This window comes from Mustela nivalis, assembly GCF_964662115.1.
Source record: "Mustela nivalis genome assembly, chromosome: 13".
In the NCBI taxonomy this organism is placed as follows: domain Eukaryota; kingdom Metazoa; phylum Chordata; class Mammalia; order Carnivora; family Mustelidae; genus Mustela; species Mustela nivalis.
This window is the reverse complement of record NC_139032.1, coordinates 41,561,027-41,584,665: the sequence shown is the minus strand read 5'-3', so window position 1 is coordinate 41,584,665 and position 23,639 is coordinate 41,561,027. Positions and strand designations below refer to the sequence as shown.

The following is a 23,639-nucleotide window of genomic DNA, read 5'->3' as shown; positions in this document are numbered from 1 at the left end:
TGCATTGGCTTCTCTCGGTGTCTCTTTAACAGGTGACAGGGGGTGGGAATTACTAAAAAGTGACCTTTGCATGACCACCCCTTTTCTAATTGTGCATTTTAATTGGTGCCATTTTTTTCTGATGACGTAGATTCTTTAGCCTTAACATCTGTCCTTAGTCACTATGTCCCACTTTCCCCCTTTGGAATTCACTGGAGGCTGGAACTGTATCCTTGCTGAAATATTATGGAATCAATTTTGAACATTTTGTGAAGGTAGAGGTTAAGTTTTGGTTCCCTTCAAAACCCCCATTATGTTCTTGATTTGTCCTTGTTAAATGAAATGTCTTATGATTTCAATGATTCATATCATTGGGTTACTGATCTCATTCTTTTATCTTAAAAATCACATTAGCTAAAGCAATTCCTAAAAGTTGATTTGTTTAGCGATCAGTAGTCAAAATACTTTTAAATGGCAACTGCTAACACTCACCTTCGTAGGTATAGAATATATTTGACTGAGGGGGGCATACTACATGAGCTTTGTGGGTATCATTATTTTGGTTGATTTCCTGCAGTGTGAAGGAAATCAAGGATTTTATAAAAGAAACTACCCCCTAGAGATCAAACATATGCTGTTTTTATTTTTAAACATTTTCTTTGACCTAAATGTAGCAACTTCGAGTTTAATTAGGGAGGATTCCTAAAAATAGGAAATTCTGCCTTACCTAGACTTATAAGGAACTTAGGTGTATTAATCATTCATTCATTAAATAGACGCTTATATTTGTTGCAAAGGTCTTGCCAGGCCCTAGGGTTATGATACTGAACAAGATATATGTGCCCTCATGGAGCAGATATTTTTAGCAGGTGAGGGGAACATTTAAAAAGTAGTTCATTATTTCATTACAACTGTGGTCATTTTTCAACATTTTTCAACTGTAGAAGTCTAGATGGTTTATGGCCAGGCATATAAACAGGGCATACAGATCCTTGCAACTCCTTCTGTCCCAGATCTTCTGAAGCGACAGATCCTTGGTATACTTGAGCTGGAAAAAGATTATGAAAATAATTTGATTAGTTCAACAAGTATACGATAAGCATTGTATTAAGTGCAGGTTTCATATCACTAAATAAGAAATGGTCCCTGCTTTGGGGGAGCTTACAGTTAAGTGCAGTGAGAGGGGAAGGGGAATCGGTTATGTTAGTATATTTTAGTATCTTACTGTTTCATTAACCTCATACATATTTATTGAGTGTCTGCTGTGATGTTGGGCATGGTTGTGGGAACTGTGCTGGGCACCAGGGATGGGGTGGAGAATATGGCAAAGACACCCTGCTGGCTGGAAACTCCTTAAAGGCCGTGGTGGAGAAATGCTAGGGTGCCATGGAGAATACACAGGATGGGGTCAAGGACTTCCCTATCATTTACTGAGCATCTGCAGTGGGCCAGCCACTAGTTGGTTTCTGCACACATTAACTTCCCTTCAGCCCTACAAAAGACATAGCTATCCCTGTTGTAATAAGCAGCTACCCCAAGGTACAGAGAGGTGAAATTGCTGGGTCACATAGGAAGTAAGTGGAGGAATTAGAACTTGATCCCAGGTGTGACTTGATTTCCAGTCTCTGCCCCTTCTAGTGGTCACCAGTGACCCGAGTTCTAGAGGGAGATCAGCGTTTATTACAGGCTTCCCTGGTGACTGTGGGCAACTAAGAGAGAGTAATAGAAGAAAGAACCCTTCTTCTATTACTCTCTCGGTTTATAGCAGGTAGGGAGTGAGTACGGGGGTCACACAAGTTAAAATGGGGCCAGTAAACCAGATTTCCTAGCTGCTGTTTATTTCATTGGAGTGTGTTAGAAGATACTAAGAAACCAAAAGCAGAATTAAAGGCAAAGAACAGACCAAAACCAATCATCCAAGTAAAACAAAACAAAGCAAAAATAACAGCAAGAGCCTGAACTTGTAAAGGTGTTTGGCTGGCCTTGATTTTGAGGAAGAGTCCCTGGCAGCCTGACCTGCCTTCCCTCATAGCCCAGATTCAGAGGTCTGTCTGTGCTGCCTTCGTTGCTTGGAGTGAACAGTTAACTTTTTTTTTTTTTTTAAGATTTTATTTATTTATTTGACAGAGAGCGAGAGAGGGAACACAAGCAGGGGGAATGAGAGAGGAGAAGCAGGCTTCCCGCTGAGCAGGGAGCCCGATGCTGGGCTTGATCCCAGAACCCTGGGATCATGACCAGAGCTGAAGGCAAACACTTAACGACTGAGACACCCAGGCCCTCCCCCTTTTTTTTAAACAGGAGAAAATATCTTGGGTTATTAATAGCCATTCAGGCACTTAGAATTTATTGGAGAATACAGAGAAGAAACTCTGTAGTTAGTTTAAAAAAAAAAAAAAAAGGACTCTGTCATTGGGATGTTGTGGGATAAATGCAGAGGTGTGGAGAAGGTCAGGGCTCTGTGGGAACAAAGATGAAGGGTGACTAACCCAACCTGGGGTGATGGGGAGGAATCTGGGCATAGGCTGACCTGAGAAGGCTTTCTGAAAGAGGCGATGTCTGAACTGGGGCAGACAACAGACAAGATCGATCGGTTATAGCGGGAGGGTTTATTAAGTACAAAGTCCTGAGATAGGAGAGACCATTGTAGGAGAGGCCAGACTTTCTCCTCTACTGTCCTAAATGTATTTCTCAGCCCCGCAAATTAAGTGGACAAAAGAGGAGCAGGAGGAGAAAAGTTTAACTGCATACACACACGGGAGTTCACCAAAAAATGTACCTCAGGGAGGTGGTTATAATTTGGGGCTTATAAACTTTTTTTTTTTTTTAAGAGGCAGAGAGGTGAGGCAGAGGGAGAATCTTTTTTTTTTTTTTTTTAAGATTTTATTTATTTACTTGACAGAGATCACAAGTAGGCATAGAGGCAGGCAGAGAGAGAGAGAGGAGGAAGCAGGCTCCCTGCTGAGCAGAGAGCCCGATGCGGGACTCGAGATCATGATCCGAGCTGAAGGCAGCGGCCTAACCCACTGAGCCACCCAGGAGCCCAGGGGAGAATCTTAATCAGGTTCCATACCCCACACAGAGCCCGACGCAGGTCTCGATCTCCTAATTCTGAGATCATGACCTGAGCCAAAATGAAGAGTTGCCTGCTTAACTGACGGAGCCACCCAAAGGCCCCGCTTATGTACTATCTTGAGGAGGTACAGTGAAGTGTGGAGAAGAGGCTAGGCCAAGGAAGGGGTTTTAGGTTTCTGGATGAGCGTTAAATTGTAGGAAGATGACTAGGAAATGTGTGGTAAGTAAGGATTGTTGAGTTAGGTTTGTTCTATAGGTAAGAGTCCTCTCAGGTGGTAAGATTTATCCCTGAGGTAATTCTCTTTCTGGTGTGGGAAAGGGAAACACCTTTACAAAAGGAAATTTATACCCTGCTTTTTGGCCAGGATGAGGAGGATGAGAGCTAATTGCTTCAGCTCAAAACAGCCTTTATGTCTGAGTGACACATTTCAGGGTGACATACTCTGATCCCCTTCACCATGTTCTCTTCAGGATTTATCAAGAAGCTTGGGAGTCCTGCTGTTCTAGTGAGGATAGGCTGGAAGGAAGACAGATGCCAAGGGTGTCTAGCCAAGGAGTTGTGGTAAGGGCGGTGCCAGACCACTGAATTACATGGACTTGTGTTTAGATAGGATGACCTGGACACAGTATGGAGACTGGCCTGAAGGGTGGGAAAGAGTGTGCTTCAATCCTATATGATTCTTTCTCTTGGTTCTAATACTCTGCCAAAAGTTATTGATAATTTAGGGCTTAATGGACTTTATGGCATAGACTGAGAATTTAACATATATGTGCATATATGTACCTATGTATGTATATATGTAGATACACACAAATAAATAAATATCAATCATTGTTTGTATAGAAAATACGTTTGATTTCCAGCACAGAGACAGACTTCTCATTTGATTAGTAAAAAGCTTGAGGCCTGCCATGAAGTAGGGGATTTTGAGGCTCTCTGGTTTCCTTTTTTGGTCTGTCATCCACTTAAGATTTTCATATCTTAGTGGGGAAGAAATGAACTAGAATCTTTTTATTTTATTTTTAATTTTTTTATTTTTTTAAAGATTTTATTTATTTATTTGACAGAGAGAGATCACAAGTAGGCAGAGAGGCAGAGAGAGAGAGAGGAGGAAGCAGGCTCCCTGCAGAGCAGAGAGCCTGACATGGGGCTCGATCCCAGGACCCTGGGATCATGACCTGAGTGGAAGACAGAGGCTTTAACCCACTGAGCCACCCAGACGCCCCAAAATAGAATCTTTTTAAAATGTCTGCTTCAGTCCTAGTACCCATGGTGAGTCTGTCTTTGTATTTTCAATGCAAACTATGCTGACTGCTTCCGCCGATTTTATAGGTGAGGAAGATGAGGTGACCCTTGAAAAGCTGTTGTACTGTGTCCCTTAGCCAGAGATTGATTGGGGTATAGACAGTCCTCTCCTCATTTTATTTATTTATGTATTTATTAAAGCCACAGTGTACTCCTGGATACATGTGTCATGAAAAATGATTTTTTTTTTTTTTGGTGCCTTATATCCAGAGATCTTCCTAACATTTTGCACTTGCTTTCTGGTGTGGGAAAGGGAAACACCTGCATTTCTCCTTGCTTTCCACTTTAAAAAAAAAATTACTTATTTACTAGAAAAAGAGAGCGAGGGAGCAAGAGCAGGGAAGGGGGGAAGCAGACTCCATGAGAGCACGAAATCCTCCTGTGGGGCTTGATTTCATGATCTGAGCTGAAATCAGGAATCCGATGCTCAGCTGGCTGAGCCACCCTGGCCCCCATGCTTTCCACTTTTTAACACCACATTTACACTTACGTCTTTGGCTCATTTTTAAACTAATCTCTACATTTAGTGTGGGGCTCGAACTCACAACCCTGAGATCAAGAATCCCACACTCCACTGACTGAGCCAGCCAGGGCACCCCTGGCTCATTTTAGAAAGGGCAGACTGCATATATGGGCAGATTATGTGGGTATGGGTTTTGATAGGAATTTCATGCGTGGTTTACTTTTCTTTTGATATTTCATTAGTCCACAGGTGTGGAAAGTCTTTAGTGACCATTCAAGTAGTATGAACAGATTTCTTTCATGATTGTTTTTGTATTAGTGGGTTATAGAATATCTTATTTCAAGTCCTTATAGAGGACTATGTTTTAGAAAGCAGGGAAGTATGGGAACAAGACTCAAATTTCTCTTGTGCTTTGGGATTATATAGTCATTATCTTTTGGGGCACTGGGTGGGGCAGAATTTGAGCCTTCCTGTGATCCATCAAACCAAGTCCTAATATATAGCATTTATGTGGCATCACCCCTCCTTAATAATAGTTTTGGTATTTCTTCTTCTTCTTCTTCTTTTTCTTTTTTTTTTAAAGCAGTAGCATCCCTATATACAAAAACCATTTTGTGTGCCTCCTTGATATCACAGGCTGATTATACACCACACACTATGAAAACAGCCACACATTAAAGAGCTAGAGAAAATTAAACTTTAATTACGTGAGTACGTATATGCTTCCCCTTCTGGTTTGTTTTTGTCCTACCTAATATTTACTGAAATTTACTTGTTTGTAAATGGAGGACTCCTGTGATAATACACACATGGGTATTTCCCATCTACATGCATGATATAAAATGTAAGGTATTGAGAATGTACTTGGCACAAGGGCGCTAATATAGAAATTAATACAAATGTCATTTGTTCCCCGCAAAGTTCATTGAGTATCACTGTGCTAAGACAGAGAATTCCTGTCCTTGGAAAGCTCATCCTCTACCTTCCACATCTGAAAGTAAAGCAATAATCATACTATGATGAATTTTAAATTCTGATCAAGGAACCCAGGGGAGAAAAACATTACCTAGCCTGAAAAAAGCAATGACTTCAGGTAGCCTTTATTTTTTTTCTCTCCTTCATGGGCTGGAAGCCAAATGAAAGGAAAAACTTTTTTCTAGCATTGCTTTTTAAAAATTTCTCTATTGGCTACTCTTTGTTATATGTAGTTTGTAACGTTTGAGAAGAAATGATATCCCCCATCCCTCCCGCCCCCCTATGCCACCCCCCCCCCCCCCCCGACAGAAATCCCGTGTTTACTCTGCATCTTGAAAATACCTGCATTTCTCCTTTTGAGGGACAAACTGAAACTGCCTAAGGAGCCTCAGCCACCCAGCTCCCGAATAGCAGGAACGCCCCTTTGGAATGCCTAGGCATGCCGTGGTCTGGCTAATGGGAAGTTCTTAGCCCTAATCACTTAACTCTTCTAACAACATCAGCTCCGCATTTATGTGGTATTCAGCCTAAAAAGTGATTTTACAAAATGGAGTGCGTTTCCTCCTTATAACTTTTGTGTAAGGTCCACGGGGCAGGTGTTGTTAACCCTCCTCTGACTCTTTGTCTCCATGTATGGATTTTTGTTTGTTTGTTTGCCTGTTTTCCCTCCCAGTTTCTTTTTATTGTGGTAAGATACACCTAACATAAACTCTACGGTCTTCACCACTTCTCAGTGTCCAGTTCAGTGGCATTCAGCACATTCCCACTGTTGTGCCACCGTCACGGCCGTCTGTCTCCAGAACTCTGTCATCGGGGAAAGCAGAACTCCATACTCATTAGACAAGAACTCCCCACTGCCCCCTCTTCCCCAGCCCCTGGCCACCACCTCTCTGCTTTCTATGATTTGTAACCCTCCTCTGTTTTGGCACACGAGGACCCTGAGATCCCTAGCCGCGGATGAATTGTCTTGGTGTGTCTGTTTGCAAGTGAGTGGCACACCTGGGACAGGGATCCGGGCTTAGCCTTGCATCCCCGCAGGCTTTCGGCAGCATCACACCGCAGGCGGGACAGTGAGAAAGGGGGATTGGTAGACTGGGTAACAACTTTCTGTTAGAAATAAGAAAACCCTCCAATAGGGAAGGGATTTTTTTTTTTTTTTTAATTAAAAAACTAGCAAAACGAAATAGGAGCTGCCTATGTATCTCTTGCCAGTCTGACTTTCTGTTGTTTGTTTGAAACACTGTGAAGGAGTACAGCTTGCTTTGCTTCAGAAAAGAATTGGAAAGATAGTCTCTGGTTTTAGTTTCCAGCTCTGTCTGATTTGCTCTGTGTGCCGGTAAGAGCAATAACATCTGTTTGGGCAGTTTCTTTTTTTTTTTTTTTTCCTGAAGAAACAGTAAGTCCTGGGGTCCATTTTCTTAGTGAGAAAAGTCTGAGGCATGCTTTCTAGTTTACATGAAAATGAACTTCTGTTCTTTTGCAACTGTTCTCACTTTGCTCTGGAACTCTCATCCCCCATGAGGGCAGAAGAAAACATTAAGTTGTCAATAAAAGATCCCATCATCTGTTCACATTTCAAATAGTCTCTTTTAGAGTGACTCCGATTTTCTTGGTGGGGGGGGATGGGAGAGGTAAGTGCCCAGTCAAGTAAAAATTTAAACTCTGCATCCGGCCTATGATCTTCTTTCTCAAAGGCTCCCCCTGGCCCTCTTTCCCAAAAGTACCTGGGTGTGGGAAGAAGTTCCATGGAGATAGAGCCTTACCCTGGGAATTGTTCTCTGGTTGACAGCCCCACCCATTTGTTCTTGATTAACCTGTGTTGTCACTCTCTCTACCACCAAAGCACCTGTGTTGGCTGGATCTGTTGGTATGCTCATGACCCCAAGGACTTGGCATTCCACACTGGCTTTGGCTGGTCCATGCGGGGCTGAGGTCCATGGCCATTCTCATTTGCCCTTTGCTCCAGGATCATCCAAGTTGTCTTTTAAAAACACCTTATTTAAAAACAAACAAACAAATAAAAACCACCTTATTTTGCAATAATTTCAATCTGAGCACAAGAGTATGAGAATAAGAGTATTTGTAAATCCCTAATCCATTTTTAACACTTTGTCACATTTGTTCTATTGTTCTTTCTCTTAAGCACATCATTTTATGTCTTTCTGAGTCATTTGGGAATAGGATCCAGTCCAGAGAAGGTAGTCTAGGAGGGGGCATTGAAATCTTCCTCAAGTGAGCAAGGGAGGGAATGTTTGTTCTTTCCTTTTCTCTGCTTTCTTCCAACTTTCCTTTTTCCTGAGTTAAGCTTCTCCACTCTCTTGAACTCTTCCTTCTACTGAACTGGCTTTGAGGCTTTTCTGTCCCTGGCTCTTGGCTCCTAGTTGCATTTCCAGTTGTTGGTGCTCTTGGAACAGTGTGTTCTTGGGAGGTGTGTTGACAGGTGTGTTGTTGGGAGCAGATGGGCATACTTCTGACTTCCATGCGCTCCTGTGTCTGTTTATTCAAGAAGTCAGGCTCTCCACTTGCATGGCAGGTCTGCCTGGGGACAGTTGGCAGACAGCTTGCTGACATGTATGCAAGCTTTTGGTTGAACTTAAAAAAAAAAAAATTGATTATTTGAGAGAGAGAGAGAGAGAGAGAGAGAGAGAGAGAACACAGGCACACTAGGTAGTAGGGGAGGGGCAAAGGGAGAGGGAGAGAGAATCCTTAAGCAGATTCCCTGCTGAGCACAGAGCCCCTACACAGCCTTGATCCCAGGACCTGAGAGGACCCAAGCCAAAATCAGAAGTTGGATGCTCAACCAACTGAGCCATACAGGTGCCCCTAGCTGGACTTTTTCTTCTTATTATTATTCTTTTTTTTTTTTTTTTTGTAAGATTTTGTTTATTTATTTGACAAGGATAGCGAGAGCAAGCAGGGAGAGCAGCAGGCAGAGGGAGAGGGAGAAACAGGCTTCCTCACTGAGCAGGGAGCCTAGTGCAGGACTGAATCCCAGGACCCTAGGATCTTGACCTGAGCTGAAGGCAGACGTTTAACTGACTGAGACACAAGGCACCCCTTCTAGATGGACTTTTGATCCAAAGTTAGGAACTTATAAGCAGGATAAAAAAAAAATGTGACTTGTGGCTCAGTCATGATCCTAGGGTCCTGGGATTGGGTTCCCTGCTCAGAGGGGAGTCTGTGTCTCCCTCTTTCCCTGCCCCTCTCTCTAGATCATGCTCTTTCTTGCTCAAATAAATAAAATATTTTTAAAAATGTGACTTAGCAACATGGTGGTAAAAAGTTGTAAGTAATTTAAAATCTATAATGTATTCTCCAATATCATATTTGAGATCATGAACTGTATGACTTTATGTATCTGACACATGATATAGTGCCCTCAGTGTGGTGCTCCTAGATGTTTGTGAGGGAAAACTAAGCTTTAATTTACTAAATTTAACCCTTTCATTTAGTGCATTACTTTTTTAGATGGTGGTCCATTCCCTGCTACCTTTTCCACCTTTATTTTTGCAGAGTTGGTTACCATGTTTTATATCTTCTAGCCCAGTTTCTAATAAAAATGTAAAAGGAGGGTAAAAGGAAATACCTTTCCAGTAACTACATCTTTTGTGAAGGACTTTCATTTTCCATCTTTCATATAAGCATATGGCTTGTTGACATGCACACGGGCATGGTGTACTGCATTTTTCAGATCTGCTGAAGATGGGAATGGGGCTAGTATCAAGAACTCATTAGAGTGTCTACTGATTTCCACCTGGGAGAGCCAGTTCCTTTCAATAAAGGAATAAACCCATTTTCAGCAAATAGGTAGATATATTAAGAATCAGGTTGAGATCATAAATGTATATATAAAGTAACACATTTGAAAGCAATTCAGGAGTATATTATTACAGGTATTTTAAGTTGGAAACTTAAAATAGCATGGAAGTGTGTTGTCAGTGTAGGAAACAGAAAAGATAAAATTAAAAACACTGCAACATGTAAGTACTGATTTTCTCAAAGTAGTGATAATTTGGAAGAGTTCAATAAGGTCTAAAATAACATTAGAGACACATTGGGTAATGATTTATTCTATCTTCCTTTCATGGAAAGGACTAAAAATAATATACTGTTCTTGCATTTTTTTCCAGAGAACTATTGTAAGCCCTGTGTGACAGTAGAGGGGGTGAGCAGAGGGTGTTTCCTTAAATTGGTATTCAAATGTTCCCTTCGTAAATTTGAACTTAAATTGCTCAAAATGTACAGTTTTTTCCCAATTATTAAAAATACTACATGATCATTTTTGAAACTTTGAAAAAAAAATAAAAAAGCCCAAAGAATATAAAAATCACCCAAGCTCCACAGATAATATGAAAGAAAGTTTGCAGTTTTGATTGTCCTAAGCCCAAGCATGGATTATTTAGGGGCAAGTTAATTAGTTTATAAATTCATTAGTATCTGACTTAATGGAATAATGGAATAATTATATCCTTTGTTGGTGCTTGTCTTTTGTTTTTTGTTTTTTTTTTTAGCATGTAGATCCTCCCTATAACAGAACAGGACTTAAGTGGAGAGAAAATTCCTTTGCTTTGATTCTGTAGCACTGGTGAGAGGCTGGGGTTGAGGCTGGCAGTGCATTTGGGATTACCTGTTGATTTTTAGGCTGTTCTTGCTAAGTCAGCTGCAGCAGCCACATCTCCCCTCTTCCTTGATCACAGGCTTTGAAAATGGCTATTTGAAGGAATCAGCCTTTGGGCAGAATTTGTTCTTGTGAGTTTTCTTTAGTGAAATACAAGCTGATCATGTGGTCGAAAATTATAAGCAGTGGATTTCCTGGGAACCTGGTGGTTGTGTCCACACATCTTGTGTTTATAACTACAGTGGACACCCATCCAGACTGTAGATTGTATATAAATGGTGCCTTCCAGAATGTACCACTTGGTCTGTTTACTTTCATTCCTTTTCTCCCCAAAAGAGAGATTTTAACTTTGATGAAAAAGCTTAAAGGATATTAAGTATCTTTTTATTAATTTTTGAAATTTCATTTCATTTTGTCTTCTTTTTAAAAAAAGGGATAGCAGGGCACCTGGGTGGCTCTTTGGTTAAGTGTCTGCCTTTAGCTCAGGTCACAATCTCAGGGTCCCGGGATCAAGCCCTGCATGGGGATCCCTGCTCTATAGGGGAGTCTACTTCTCCCTCTCACTCTCCTTCTGTGCTCTCTCTCTCTCTCTCTCTCTCTCTCTTAAATAAATAAATAAATAAAATCTTAAAAAGAAAGGGGGGCTAGCTTTGGGTGCCTGGGTGGCTCAATCAGTTAAGGGTCTATTTTTGGCTCAGGTCATGATCCCAGAGTCCTAGGATCAAGCCCCATGTCAGGATTTCTGCTCGGCACAGAATCTGCTTCTCCCTTTCCCTCTGCCCCTCCCTCACTCATGTACACATGTACTCTCTCTTAAATAAATAAATAAAATCTTTAAAAAAAATGGCTTAGCTTTTATTTCATTGTTCAGGACCATGGCACGTTCTGTTGGATTTATTGGGGAAATTAAATTTGAATTGATTCTGCTAATTATGATTTGAATGAGAGGAAAAAGTATAAAAATAGCTGTAAGCTTTTCGTTTGAAAATAGTTTTACCTACTGATTAAAAATTAGAGCAGTATGAAATGCAATAGTAAAAAGACAAATAGCCCATTTAAAAAATGGCCAAAGAACCTGGCTAGACATTTCTCCAAAGAAGATAGACAAATGGCCATTAAGCACCTAAACAGATGCTCAGTCACTAGTCATTAGACAAACGCAAGTCAAAACCACAGTGAGATACCATCACACCCACTAAGATGAATAATAATAAACATTAGCTAAGGTATGGAGAAATTGGAACACTCCTACATTGCTGGTAAGAATGTAAAATCACATAGTCACTTGGAAAAACACTCTGGCAGTTTTTTGAAATGTCAAGTATAAACTTACCATATGATTCAGCAATTATCTTCCTAGGTATATAGCCAAGAAAAATGAATTATATTTCTATATAAGAACTTGTACATGAATATTAATAGCATTATTCAAAATAGCTAAAAAGTGGGGGACACCTGGGTGGCTTAGTTGGTTGTATGTTTGACTTTTGATTTTGGCTCAGGTTATGATCTCAGGTCATGGGATCAAGCCCCCCATCTGGCTCTGTGCTTGACAGGGAGTCTGCTTGATATTCTTTCTCTCTCCCAGTGCCCCTTCGCCCCACTCCTGAGCACAAGTGCTCTCTTTCCCTCTCTCTCTAAAATAAGTAAATAAATCTTTAAAAAATTACCCCAAAAGTGGAAATAACACATATATCCATCAACTGATAAAATGATAAACAAAATGTGTTCTATCCGTACACTGGAATATTATTTGGCAATAGAAAGGAATGAAGTACTGATACATCATCAACATGTACCTTGAAGACTTGATGCTAAGTGAAAAAGCAAGTCACGGAAGACTGCATATTCTATCAGTCCATTAATATGAAATGTCCAGGCTAGAAAAAAACCTATGGATACTGAAAGCAGATTCGTGGTTGGCTAAGACTAGAGGTGGAGGGGAGAAATGCAGAGTGAGTGCTAATGGATGGATGCAAGGTTTCTTTTGGATGACAAAATGTTGTAAAATTAGATTGTGATGACAGGGACACCAGGGTGGCTCAGTCAGTTAGGCATCTGATTCTTGGTTATCGCTCATGATCTTGAGGTTGTTGGATGGAGTCTCTGCACTCAGCGGGGAGTCTGCTTGAGAGTCTCTCCCTCTCCCTCCTCTGTGACCCTCCCCCAACTCTCTCTCTCATGAATAAATAAAATCTTAGATTGTGGTGAAAGCTGAACACCTCTAAGAATGTACTAAAAGCCCTTGACTGTGTGTACTTTACATGGGTGAATTGTATGGTCTGTGAATTATATCTCAATAAAGCTGTTTAAAAACTTTTTTTAAAAAGGCATAAAATCAGGGCAAAAGAAGGACAAATTTTCCAACAGAATTGAAAACATTGAGATATGGTGTATTGTTTTTCTTATCTTTTATCAACCCAATAACAGTATTTTCCACTATCCAAAAATACATTTCTTTTAACTTATGGATATAACATCTAGGTTATGCTTAGGAGTAGAATAGTCAAGTCATTCTGTTCAGTTAAATTTTTAATAATTGTGCTTACTTTGGTGGTACAGATTCTAAGACCAAAGCAGTCTAAGGAGCATTTAGCTAGAGGACATCTGAACCTCAGTGCAGTGTTCCATGTATTAGAAACGTTGAAGGAAAAAAGACCTGAATAAATGTGTGTATAGAAAAGAAAATATAGTATTGTAGAGGTAGTGTTAAAAAACAAAGTTCAGCCTAGTAAATTTGAAGAACTAACTGGCTTTATTTAACAATTCATTAATTGGGCAGCATCCCATCTAGCAAGTAGAGGGGTGGTCTGAGGAGTTGTACAAAACGGCAGGATTTTATAGGAAGAAGGGTGGGGCTGGAAAGTTGTTAGCAAAAGGAAAGAATTATTCCAGGCAGGGTCGTTTTCCTTTAGGAGAGAAAGTAGCAGGTCTTACCCTGCAGATTACCTCATCTTCCTCTCGGGAATGAAGAGGGCCCCTGTGGCAGACTCATGGAGGACTCATTGGCTCCAGATGGGGAAAATTCCTGACTGACTGGTTAAGACTATTTCCTGGGGGAGGTTGAAACTACAATTAGATTAGTTATTAAACCCCAGTTTGGAATTCTAAGAGACAAAGAGACACCATTTTGGGCTTGTGGTTTTTCCTTTTAACAAAGTCAAAGACTTACTGATCGAGGAAATCAGCAAGATGGTAAAACTGGTTCCAGGAACATTTGGGCAACTGATGAATGTTGGAATAAGATTTTTATAGGAGAAACTTTTTAATCTCCTGTAAGACGGTATTTGCACAAATACCAGACCAAAAAAATCTGTAAGTTTATGTATTATTTTGCATAATATGAACCTTAATTGGTAGTAAATAGTAAATCAAAGAAACATATTCCTTACAGAATGAAATATTGCTTGGTGGGTCCATCAGTGCTCCAAGATGACGTTGAGAGAACATGCTCTGTTTTCTTTGTGTTTCTTCTAAGCCAAGGAGTAGCTGAAAGATGACTTATTCACTGGTGTGGGGATAATTGCCTATTCATGTGGGAAACAATTAAATTTAACTCTCACAGTATACAAAAGTGGATTCCAGGTATATGCCTGTCATTTTCTCTCTGTATTTGAAACATTTATTATAAAAAAAGAAGAAAATAGGTTGTTGATGAAATATTATATAATAGTCTAAGTGAGTGAATTAGGTCTATACCAAAAAATACTGTTGAAGGGCGCCTGGGTGACTCAGTGGGTTGGGGCCTCTGCTTTCGGCTCAGGTCATGATCCCAGGGTTCTGGGATCGAGCCCTACATCGGGCTCTCTGCTCAGCAGGGAGCCTACTTCTCCCTCTCCCTTTGCCTTTCTGCCTGCTTGTGATCTCTCTCTCTCTGTCAAATAAATAAACAAAATCTTTAAAAAAAAAATACTGTTGAATAAAAAAATCCATATGTAGCCTGTTGTACTGACTGTGATATTAATATAAATTTTAAAATACTATAGAATTTCAGGGACTTCGTGTACATGTATACAAAGGCATAAAGGACTAGAAGGCATAAAGGACTAGAACTTTTATACCTCTGAAAATGTGAATAAAATCTAACATTATTTTATTAATAATTATTAGGTTCTGCTGAATTCAAATCTGTTATTGTCTGGTAAGGATAGTGTAATTGTAGCTTTGAAACATGCAACATTTACCTGGCATAGCAGACTTGATTTTAGTGGAACTTAATAAATTTTAGTATTCTATATAGATGGTATGTCAAATCACTGGGGAAAATACATGGTTTTTTAAAAATTATCTTGAGGGCTGCCTGGGTGGTTGAGTGGGTTAAGTCTCTGCCTTTGGCTCAGGTCATGATCTCAGGGTCTTGGGATCGAGCCCCGCCATCACCATAGGGCTTTCTGCTCAGCAGGGAGCCTGCTTCCCCCCCCTTCTCTGCCTGCTCCTCTGCTTATTTGTGATCTCTCTCTGTCAAATAAATAAATAAAAATCTTTTAAAAAATAATAAAAGATTATCCTGAGGAAAACGGCAAAAGATTAAGAAAAAATACACAGCATTCTCTTGTACCATATATTCAAATTATAAATAGATCAACAAATTGAATATTAAAAAATGACAGCACTGGTAAAATTATGCTATATAATCTTTGTGGAGGGAAGGTTTTTCTAAGTATTATGTCCTCAAAGTCAGAAATGTTAAAGGAAAGTGATTAGCTTTGATTAAATAAAAATTTCAATATTGGGGAGAATTTTGTAATTGAAGCTGAAGGCAAATGAGAAATGGGGTCATTTCTACAGTAATTTTGGAGACCATGTTTTTCTAGCCCTTATAAATGAATCTGTAATAGAACAGATGGGCAAGAATGGTTCAGATAGGTAAGTGATGGCTTTGGGAATATCTTTCTCCCCTTCGCTCCTAAGCAGAGGTAACCGTCAGTGTCCTTGAGTCTGGTTTGTGTAAATGCTGGGTGCTTCCCCTATTCTGGTAAAAATGGCATTGTAAACAACCTGTCTTAACCTACATTTCTTTCTATGTATGGTTGGTGTATGGTTGGTGTTTTCTTTTCTCCCAACCACCTTTGAGAAGAACCTTGATTTTCCCTTAACCTGATGTATAAAATTTAGGGAACTTGATATATTCAAGATAGATTGAATGTTGAATCTAAAATATTACAGGATATTGGGAAATCTGAAAGGTGGGCTAGAATCAAATTCCACTTAATTGAGGGCATTGCACACTTAAAAAAAAAAAAAAAAGCTTCCCTAGGGAAAGTCAATAACCCTTTTCTCTGTATTTCTTGTGTATAGTTAAGGTGAATGGAAGCGGAAGGTTGGGGCTTCTGTTACAATACGGGGCGGGGCTTACTCTTAAACTGGGAGTTTCCTTCTCTTGCTTGGACCTGCCTTCCTGTGTCTGTGGAGGGAGCTTTGGGTCAATAAAATGGCCCTGAGTCTGCAAACCAGATCAGTCCCGGCCTCTTCTTTGTTTCCTTAGCACTCTGTGGTGTATATGTAATGAGAAATGGAGCCATTTATTAGAAGAATATACCTTGCAAAATCTATGTCCTTTAACTCAAGAATTTATACTCAGGAAATAATCAGGCAAGTGACTAAAGAGCTTATTACAATAGTGTTTGTAATTGCAAAACATTGGGAGCAAATTACATGCCCCCAAATAAGGGACAAGTAACAAATTATGTTACAGTAACTATAATAAAGTAACTCTGTCGAGAAGAAAAGATTCAGGATATGATGAAGGAAACTAGAACCTGTCACCCCATGATTTGACCTAAAAATCATTTTGAGCTGAAGGCAATCAAGAAGCAGTAAACACTGGAAAAGCTCCCCTTTTCCTGCCTAAAGAAGGAAACTAGAACCTGTCACCCCATGATTTGACCTAAAAATCATTTTGAGCTGAAGGCAATCAAGAAGCAGTAAACACTGGAAAAGCTCCCCTTTTCCTGCCTAAAGAAGGAAACTAGAACCTGTCACCCCATGATTTGACCTAAAAATCATTTTGAGCTGAAGGCAATCAAGAAGCAGTAAACACTGGAAAAGCTCCCCTTTTCCTGCCTAAAGGCAGGAAATAAATTCTCCTTTTACTGGGGAAAGACATTTGTATCAGCTTAGCGACCCTGGAAACCTTTTTATTTTTTAATTTTTATTTATTTCTTTATTTTAAAAATATTTTATTTATTTATTTGACAGACAGGATCACAAGCAGGCAGAGAGGCAGGCAGAGAGAGAGAGAGAGAGAGAGAGAGGAGGAAGCAGGCTCTCTGCAGAGCAGAGAGCCTGATGCGGAGTTCGATCCCAGGCCCCTGAGATCATGACCTGAGCCGGAGGCAGAGGCTTAACCCACGAGCCACCCAGGCGCCCCTGGAAACCTTTTTAAAGTAACCGTTGTCTTCTTAGTTACTTCTTTATCATATACTATTCTGAGCCTCAACCTTTGTCTCGCCAATTCTTCACAAATGTGAAAGCTGCTTTATTCTTTGGGGTCTTCGTTCGCTTGTGAAGGCTCCCATGTACAGGATGAGTCAAGTAAAATATATATGCTTTTCTCCTGTTAATCTGTCTTTCTCCGTTTTATTGCCAGGTCCAGCCAGGGACTCTAAGAGGGTCAAGGAAAACTTCTTCCATCCTTACAATAGTATTCCATTTTAATAAAGTATAAAAATACATGTATAGATTTACTGGGAAAAGATCTGGGAGGATATTTATATACAGAATACAGTGTTGTCTTTGGGTGGAGAGCTGTGGGGGTGATTTTTTTTTCTTTTTTGTGTGTGAGAATAAACAAAATAAGTTTATTTTATTGCTGCTATATTTCAGAAATGTTCACCGTGTAACAGCACATAGATTTTTGTTACTGGATTTTAAAAATAGATTAGACATAGAGGTGAGATGAATTAAATAATTGAAGGTCTTATGTTGTATACTTGAATTTACCGGGACTTTTCCTGTAAGACAAAGAAATAAAAACCTCATTCTGTTTTGTTTTGTTTTGCTTTTTTATTAATAGGTTTTCTCGCACAGATATGGCAACAAGCAGCCGTCCCTTTGCATCACTTGATACAAAACTGGCCTCTGGACGGCTCGGATCATCTAATGTGAGCAGGTCAGGAAGAGGGTGCAGGTGTTTTCGGGACAACAGGGGAGAGCAGTACAACCCTTTGGTGAATTGCAGTGTTGATGTTACAATAGGGCTTTGTATTTTACTGACTGGCGAAATAAGCAGGTGTAGTGTCTATTTTATAAATTAGGGAGGGAGAGGCAGAGCTGCTAAAGGACTTGTGAATGGATAGCACTGTTACCTAAAAAGAAACCAAGCTAAATTCAACATTTGGGACACACCTTCCCTTTTGAGGCTTTTGTATCTTAAAATTTTTTAAATCATCAATTTCCGTTATAAAATATTATAACCACATTGCCAAGCATTGGAGAAAATGGAAGGAAGGAGAAAAATCCACCATAAATATGACCTCTTAAACTGTATTCTCATCTTTTTCCTGGGCAAATGCTTCTGTCTGATATGGATGCAGCCATAGCGTTTTCACTGAATGTTGCAGTATGATTATTTCTCTACTTATATTCTTCTTGTATCCTTGGCTTAAACAGCATTTTAAGAAAATGTTGATTGTAGAAAATTCAGAAAATATAGAAAACTACAAAGGAGAGAGAAAAATGTATATTACCATCACTATAACTTTGTGTGTGTGTATATGTGTATCCTTTTTTTTCTCTTTGTATATAGAGTGCTTTTTTTTTTCCTAATTACTTGGCATCATGTTCTATATACTATTTAGTAACCTGCTTTTTAAAAATTTTGTTATTATTTTTTACCCTGCCCCTCCATCCTTTTTTTTGTACCTGCTTTTTCAAAGTTAATGTATCATTACATTTTTCCTTTCCATTAATATCTTTGTAATATCACAGTTGCTAAGTAATATTCCTTTCTTGCCCATTCTCGAATTAATATAATGAGTTCTTTATTTATCAGATATTAAAGGCGACTCCGTGAAAGCTGTTTTATACTATGAGAAAGGGCTTTTTATCTATCCTTACAGGCTTATTAAACTTTCAGTTATACACCAGATCTTTAGCATTTGAGATTTTGCATTTGAGATTTTGCATTTGAAATTTCAGCTACTTGTGAGTGTTCCTAACACTCATGGCTTTGGCAGTTTGCCTTAGGGCTCAGCTCTCACAGTACGACGAAAGGGGGTGATGATTTGAAGACTGATGAGTGGAGATGAAGCTGGAACTAACTCCTAAGGATCTTAAAGTCATTTATTTTTCACATTGCGACTTCATTCCATATGTCTCTGCTTGTGGAAATCTGAGCTTTCTGGAGAAATATGAGTCTCTCCCTCAGGGTTAACCTCTAACTCATCTGATAGTTTCCTAAGTAACTACTGCATTAACCTTTCTAGATCTCCCTTGATTTACGGTGGGCTTACATCCCAAATGAGCCTATCATAAGTTGAAAATGCATTCAATGTTTCTAACCTACTGAACATCACAGCTTAGCCTTGCCTACCTTGAATGTGCTCAGAGCACTTAATGTTAGCCTGCAGTTGGGCAAAAGCATCAGACCCCATTTCTGGTAGAAGAGTAACTGAAGTGCGATTTTGTTTTCATGCTTGAAGGAAGGAATTTGAAGAGGGTGGTGGTATTGAAATGTGATTTTAAGTTCTTTTAAATTATCATACTGTTCATTTACTTACTGAAATATTTTCCTATTAGAAGTTGTTACGCGGAGTGCCTGGGTGGCTTTGTCGGTGAAACATCCGACTCTTGATCTCAGCTCTATTGTTGATCTCAGGGTCCTGAATTCACACCCTGTGTTGGGCTCCATACTGGGGAGGGATCCTACTTAAAAAAAAAGTTACACAAAACATTTTGGAGAAGGCTCTGATTTTATTATTTATTATTTGTTTATTTGTCTGTTTATTTTGGTTGAGGGGAAGGGCACAGGCAGGGGGGGAGAGAGAGAGACAATCTTAAGCAGGCTCCATGCCTGACACAGGGCTCGATCTCACAAATTTGAGATCACGACCCAAGCTGAAATCGAGTTGGACACTTAACTGATTGAGCCACCCAGGTACCCTAACGGCCCTAATTTTAAAGAGCGAAATTTCTATCAAATAACAGATAATTTTTAATAAAGGGTAAAATCATAATTATTATACAGATGTAGAAATAAACACATTAAGGATTTTACTTAACTTGTTAATCAGTGAGGGAACTAGGCAGATGTTATAACAGTTTCAAAGGAGAAATTGAAACAGCACAAATTTATATGGAGTAAAAGAATATTGAAATTAATGTCCAAAGTCAGCAAAACTAGCTTTTTTGTATGCTGTAGGAGAAGAGGTAATTGAACCTCTGCTTGTCAGGATAGAATTTACATGTCTATGGATATGTCAGTAGACGATTATTTTCCATTGCTCTCAGTTACAATTTACAGAGTTGCAATTCAACACTAAAAAACTGAATCTATTAAAAAATGGGTGGAGGACCTGAATAGATATTTTTCCCAAAAGACATACAGATGGCCAACAGACACATGGAAAGATGCTCAACATCACTAACTATTGGAGAAATGCAAATCAAAACTACAGTGAGATATTAATTGTATCTGTCAGAATGCCTAAAATTAAAAAAAAAAAAAAAAAAAAAAAGACATAACAAATGTTACCCAGGAGGTGGAGAAAAGGGAACCCTCATGCATTCTTGGTGGGCATGTAAACTGGCACAGCCACTGTGGAAAACAGCATGGAAGTTCCTCAAAAAAGGAAACGTTGAAATGCCATACGATCCATTTTCATTACTAGGTATTTACCAAAAGAAAAGGATTCAAAAAGATGGTGCACCCCATGGTTATTCACATTCTTTACAATAACCAAGATATGGAAGCCAGGATACAGAAGATATGGACACCCAAGTGTCCAACCATAGATAAATGGATAAAGAAGATATGGTGTATGTGTACAATGGAATATCACTCAGCTATAAAAAACGATGAGATCTTGCCATTTGCAACAGCATAGATGGACCTAGAGGATATAATGTTAAGTGAAATAAGTCAGACTGAGAAAGACAAATACATTCAACACTTAAGTGTTGAATCTAAAAAAACAAATGGATAAACAAACAAAAGCAGAATCAGACCTATAAATATAGAAAACAAACTGATGGTTGTTAGAGGGATGGGGTGGGTGGGTGGATGGGCAAAATGGATGAAGGAGAGTGGGATATATAGGCTTCCACTTAGGGAATAAATAAGTTGTGGGAATAAAAGGCACAGCATAGGGAAACAGTCCATGATATTAGACCAACATTGTACCGTGACAGATGGTAGCTACCTTTGTGGTGAGAACAGCAAGAGAAGATGAGTCACTGTGTCATACACCTGAAACTAAGGAAGCATTGTGTGTCCACTCTACTCTAATTAAAAAAGAAAATACAGTTTACAGAGTTGCGAGGTAGTTCCCTAGAATCAAAAAGCAATCCGAAGGGGTCTCTTCTACAGTCTAGACAATAATGCATAGTTTTCTGCTGAAGCATATTTTTCCCCCCTACATGATCAAACTAAACCCCAATAACTTTCCCCTCTCCTGTGAGTAAAGGTAGTTCCCCTGCTGTGGTCTTGGTGCCTGCTATGAGCCTTGTTTGTCAATTTCTTCCACCCTCATAACAGCTTCATGAAGTAGGTGGTGGTGGTGTTCCCATTTTTACAGATGAGCCAGTCAGGTTTCAGAACATTAAAGGTGTAGCTACTCAGTAGTAGAGTTAGAATTCCAGCCTTCCGTCTCCAAAGTGTCCACACACACACACGGGACAATGTGCTTATAGTAAAAGCTGTAGACATTCTGTGTATTTTTCCTTGGTCTTTAGGTCAACATCAAACAAGGTGGATCTCAAGTGTGGCCTAGAAGAATGTGAAGTGGCATTGAACTTATTTCTAAGTAACAAATTTTCAGATGCCTTAGAATTGCTTCGACCATGGTAATTAACTTTATTTCTTTCAGATAAAATATATTTTTTTCAGATGTTTCTGATGATTCTTTCATTCGTGTCATGCTTGTCAGTTATTTTATCTGCATTTCCACCTGCACATTTCTAAGCTAATTTGGTGGAGACCCCCTACCGTTGGTCAGTTTTAATATCCAGTTAAGAAATCTGTCTTTTCAAATTTAATCAGTAGAACGTTTCTGACTCTTTCTCATATTTTTATTTCTTTATGTGTTGAAATACTGTCACTGCATATAGTTTCATAGAGCTTCATTTTACTTTCCTCAGTGAAATATTTTTATGGATATGCCTTTAAAGCTTATATATTAAAAAAAAGTTTCCTTTGAAATAGGATGGGAAGAACTAGAATATGCTAATCTCAATGTTCAAGAAGAAATTTAAGATAATAAAAAAATGTTCTTGGGACTCCCTATTTATGTGATAAATAAGTTAAGCGATTTAATTTCAGTTAATAATACCTGTTCGTTTTTCAAATGTGGCAGCAATACCCATGCTCAGCTCTGATACTAGGTGTCACCTTGACCACAGCCCATGTGGACATATGTGACTATGTCTGCAGTGTGCCTGGAGCTTGACAGAAATAGTCTTACATTGTGCCTTCAGACATAGTCACTTGCTTGGATGAAGCTTAGATCTTATATCACAATTTTTATTCATTTTTCTTTTTTATTTTATTCTTTTTTAAAGATTCTATTTATTTGAGAGAGAGAAAGAGAGAAAGAGAGCATGGGCGGGAGTTGGTGGGGAGAGGCAGAAGGAGAGGGAGAAGCAGTCTCTCCACTGAGCAGGGAACCAAATGTGGGGCTCCATCCCACGACCCTGAGATCATGACCTGATTTGAAGGCAGACGCTTAACTGACTGAGTCTCCCAGGCACCCTAACAATTTTTTAGAGGGTTACTTGAGCATAATAATGGGAATCTCATTTCTTTGGTCAGTAGGGTAATGTGACTCTGATCACAGACTTTGAATCTTATTAAACTTGTGGTGGTGAGCACTGCATAATGATAGAATTATCTAATCTCTGTGTCGTACACCTGAAACAAGTATACCGTCCTATGTCAACTACACATTTCTTTTCTTTTCTTTTTTTTTTTCAAGAGTATTTATTTATTTATTTGACAGACAGATCACAAGTAGGCAGAGAGGCAGGCAGAGAGAGAGAGGAGGAAGCAGGCTGGGAGCCAGATGTGGGGCTCGGTCCTAGGACCGATCCCAGGGGATCATGACCTGAGCCCAAGGCAGAGGCTTTAACCCACTGAGTGCCCAGGTGCCCCTCAACTACACATTTCAATTAAAAAAATTATATTATCTCCTCAGATACTGCTGTGGTAATTCTATTACAATGTAGAAGAGCTGTGAGTATTTCAGACCTTAGGAACAGATGATAAAATAGATGGTATTGCCCACAGCTAAAGGGCATTGTCCAGTGTTGTCTTCAACACATGTCTGTCCTGCTTGCCTTCTGCCTTGTTTCCCTCTGTCCTTCCCAGTCCTCAGACTTCTATCTTCTCTCTACTTCCCTGTTTTCCTCTCACAGCCTGCCTACCTTTTTCTTTTTATCTCTCCTCTCTGAGCTTACCTGCCTGTCTCCTTTGTTTTTTATTCACACAAGATTTCTTTTTTCCATTTCAGACACCCAGCTGGTCATTACACAGAATGAAAAGAAGTGCTTATTTGGTCAAGTTTTATATTCTCTGATCTTTATGCAAATTTCATTGTTAAACATATGTTTTTCCCACGTGAATTCCTGTTTTCCTCTTGGAACTTTGGGTTTAAAATTTGAGGTTTAAGGGCGCCTGGGTGGCTCAGTTGGTTAAGCAACTGCCTTCGGCTCAGGTCATGATCCTGGAGTCCCAGGATTGAGTCCCACATCAGGCTCCCTGCTCCACGTGGAGTCGGTCTCTTCCTCTGACCTTCCCTTCTTGTGCTCTCTCTCTCATTCCCTCCTTCTCAAATAAATAAGTAAAATCTTAGGGGCACTTGGGTGGCTCAGTGGGTTAAAGCCTCTGCCTTCGGCTCAGGTCGTGATCCCAGGGTCGTGGGATCGAGCCCCGCGTCAGGCTCTCTGCTCAGGAGGGAGCCTGCTTCCCCCTCTCTCTCTGCCTGCCTCTCTGCCTGCTTGTGATCTCTGTCAAACAAATAAATAAAATTAAAAAAAATATATAAGTAAAATCTTAAAAAAAATAAAATGAT

The 23,639-nt window shown here is 39.6% G+C and overlaps 1 protein-coding gene across 5 annotated transcripts in view; it reads left to right on the top strand.

Moving 5' to 3' along the window:
- The window catches only part of TTC39B (tetratricopeptide repeat domain 39B), a 140,513-nt gene that overhangs the window by 57,113 nt on the left and 59,761 nt on the right, over positions 1 to 23,639 (top strand). For all 5 annotated transcript variants that reach the window (XM_082695034.1, XM_082695037.1, XM_082695035.1 and 2 more), the window contains 2 exons: positions 17,429 to 17,524; positions 21,307 to 21,417. In XM_082695034.1, the coding sequence (XP_082551160.1) occupies positions 17,429 to 17,524; positions 21,307 to 21,417 (207 nt within the window). The remainder of the gene's footprint in view (positions 1 to 17,428; positions 17,525 to 21,306; positions 21,418 to 23,639) is intronic.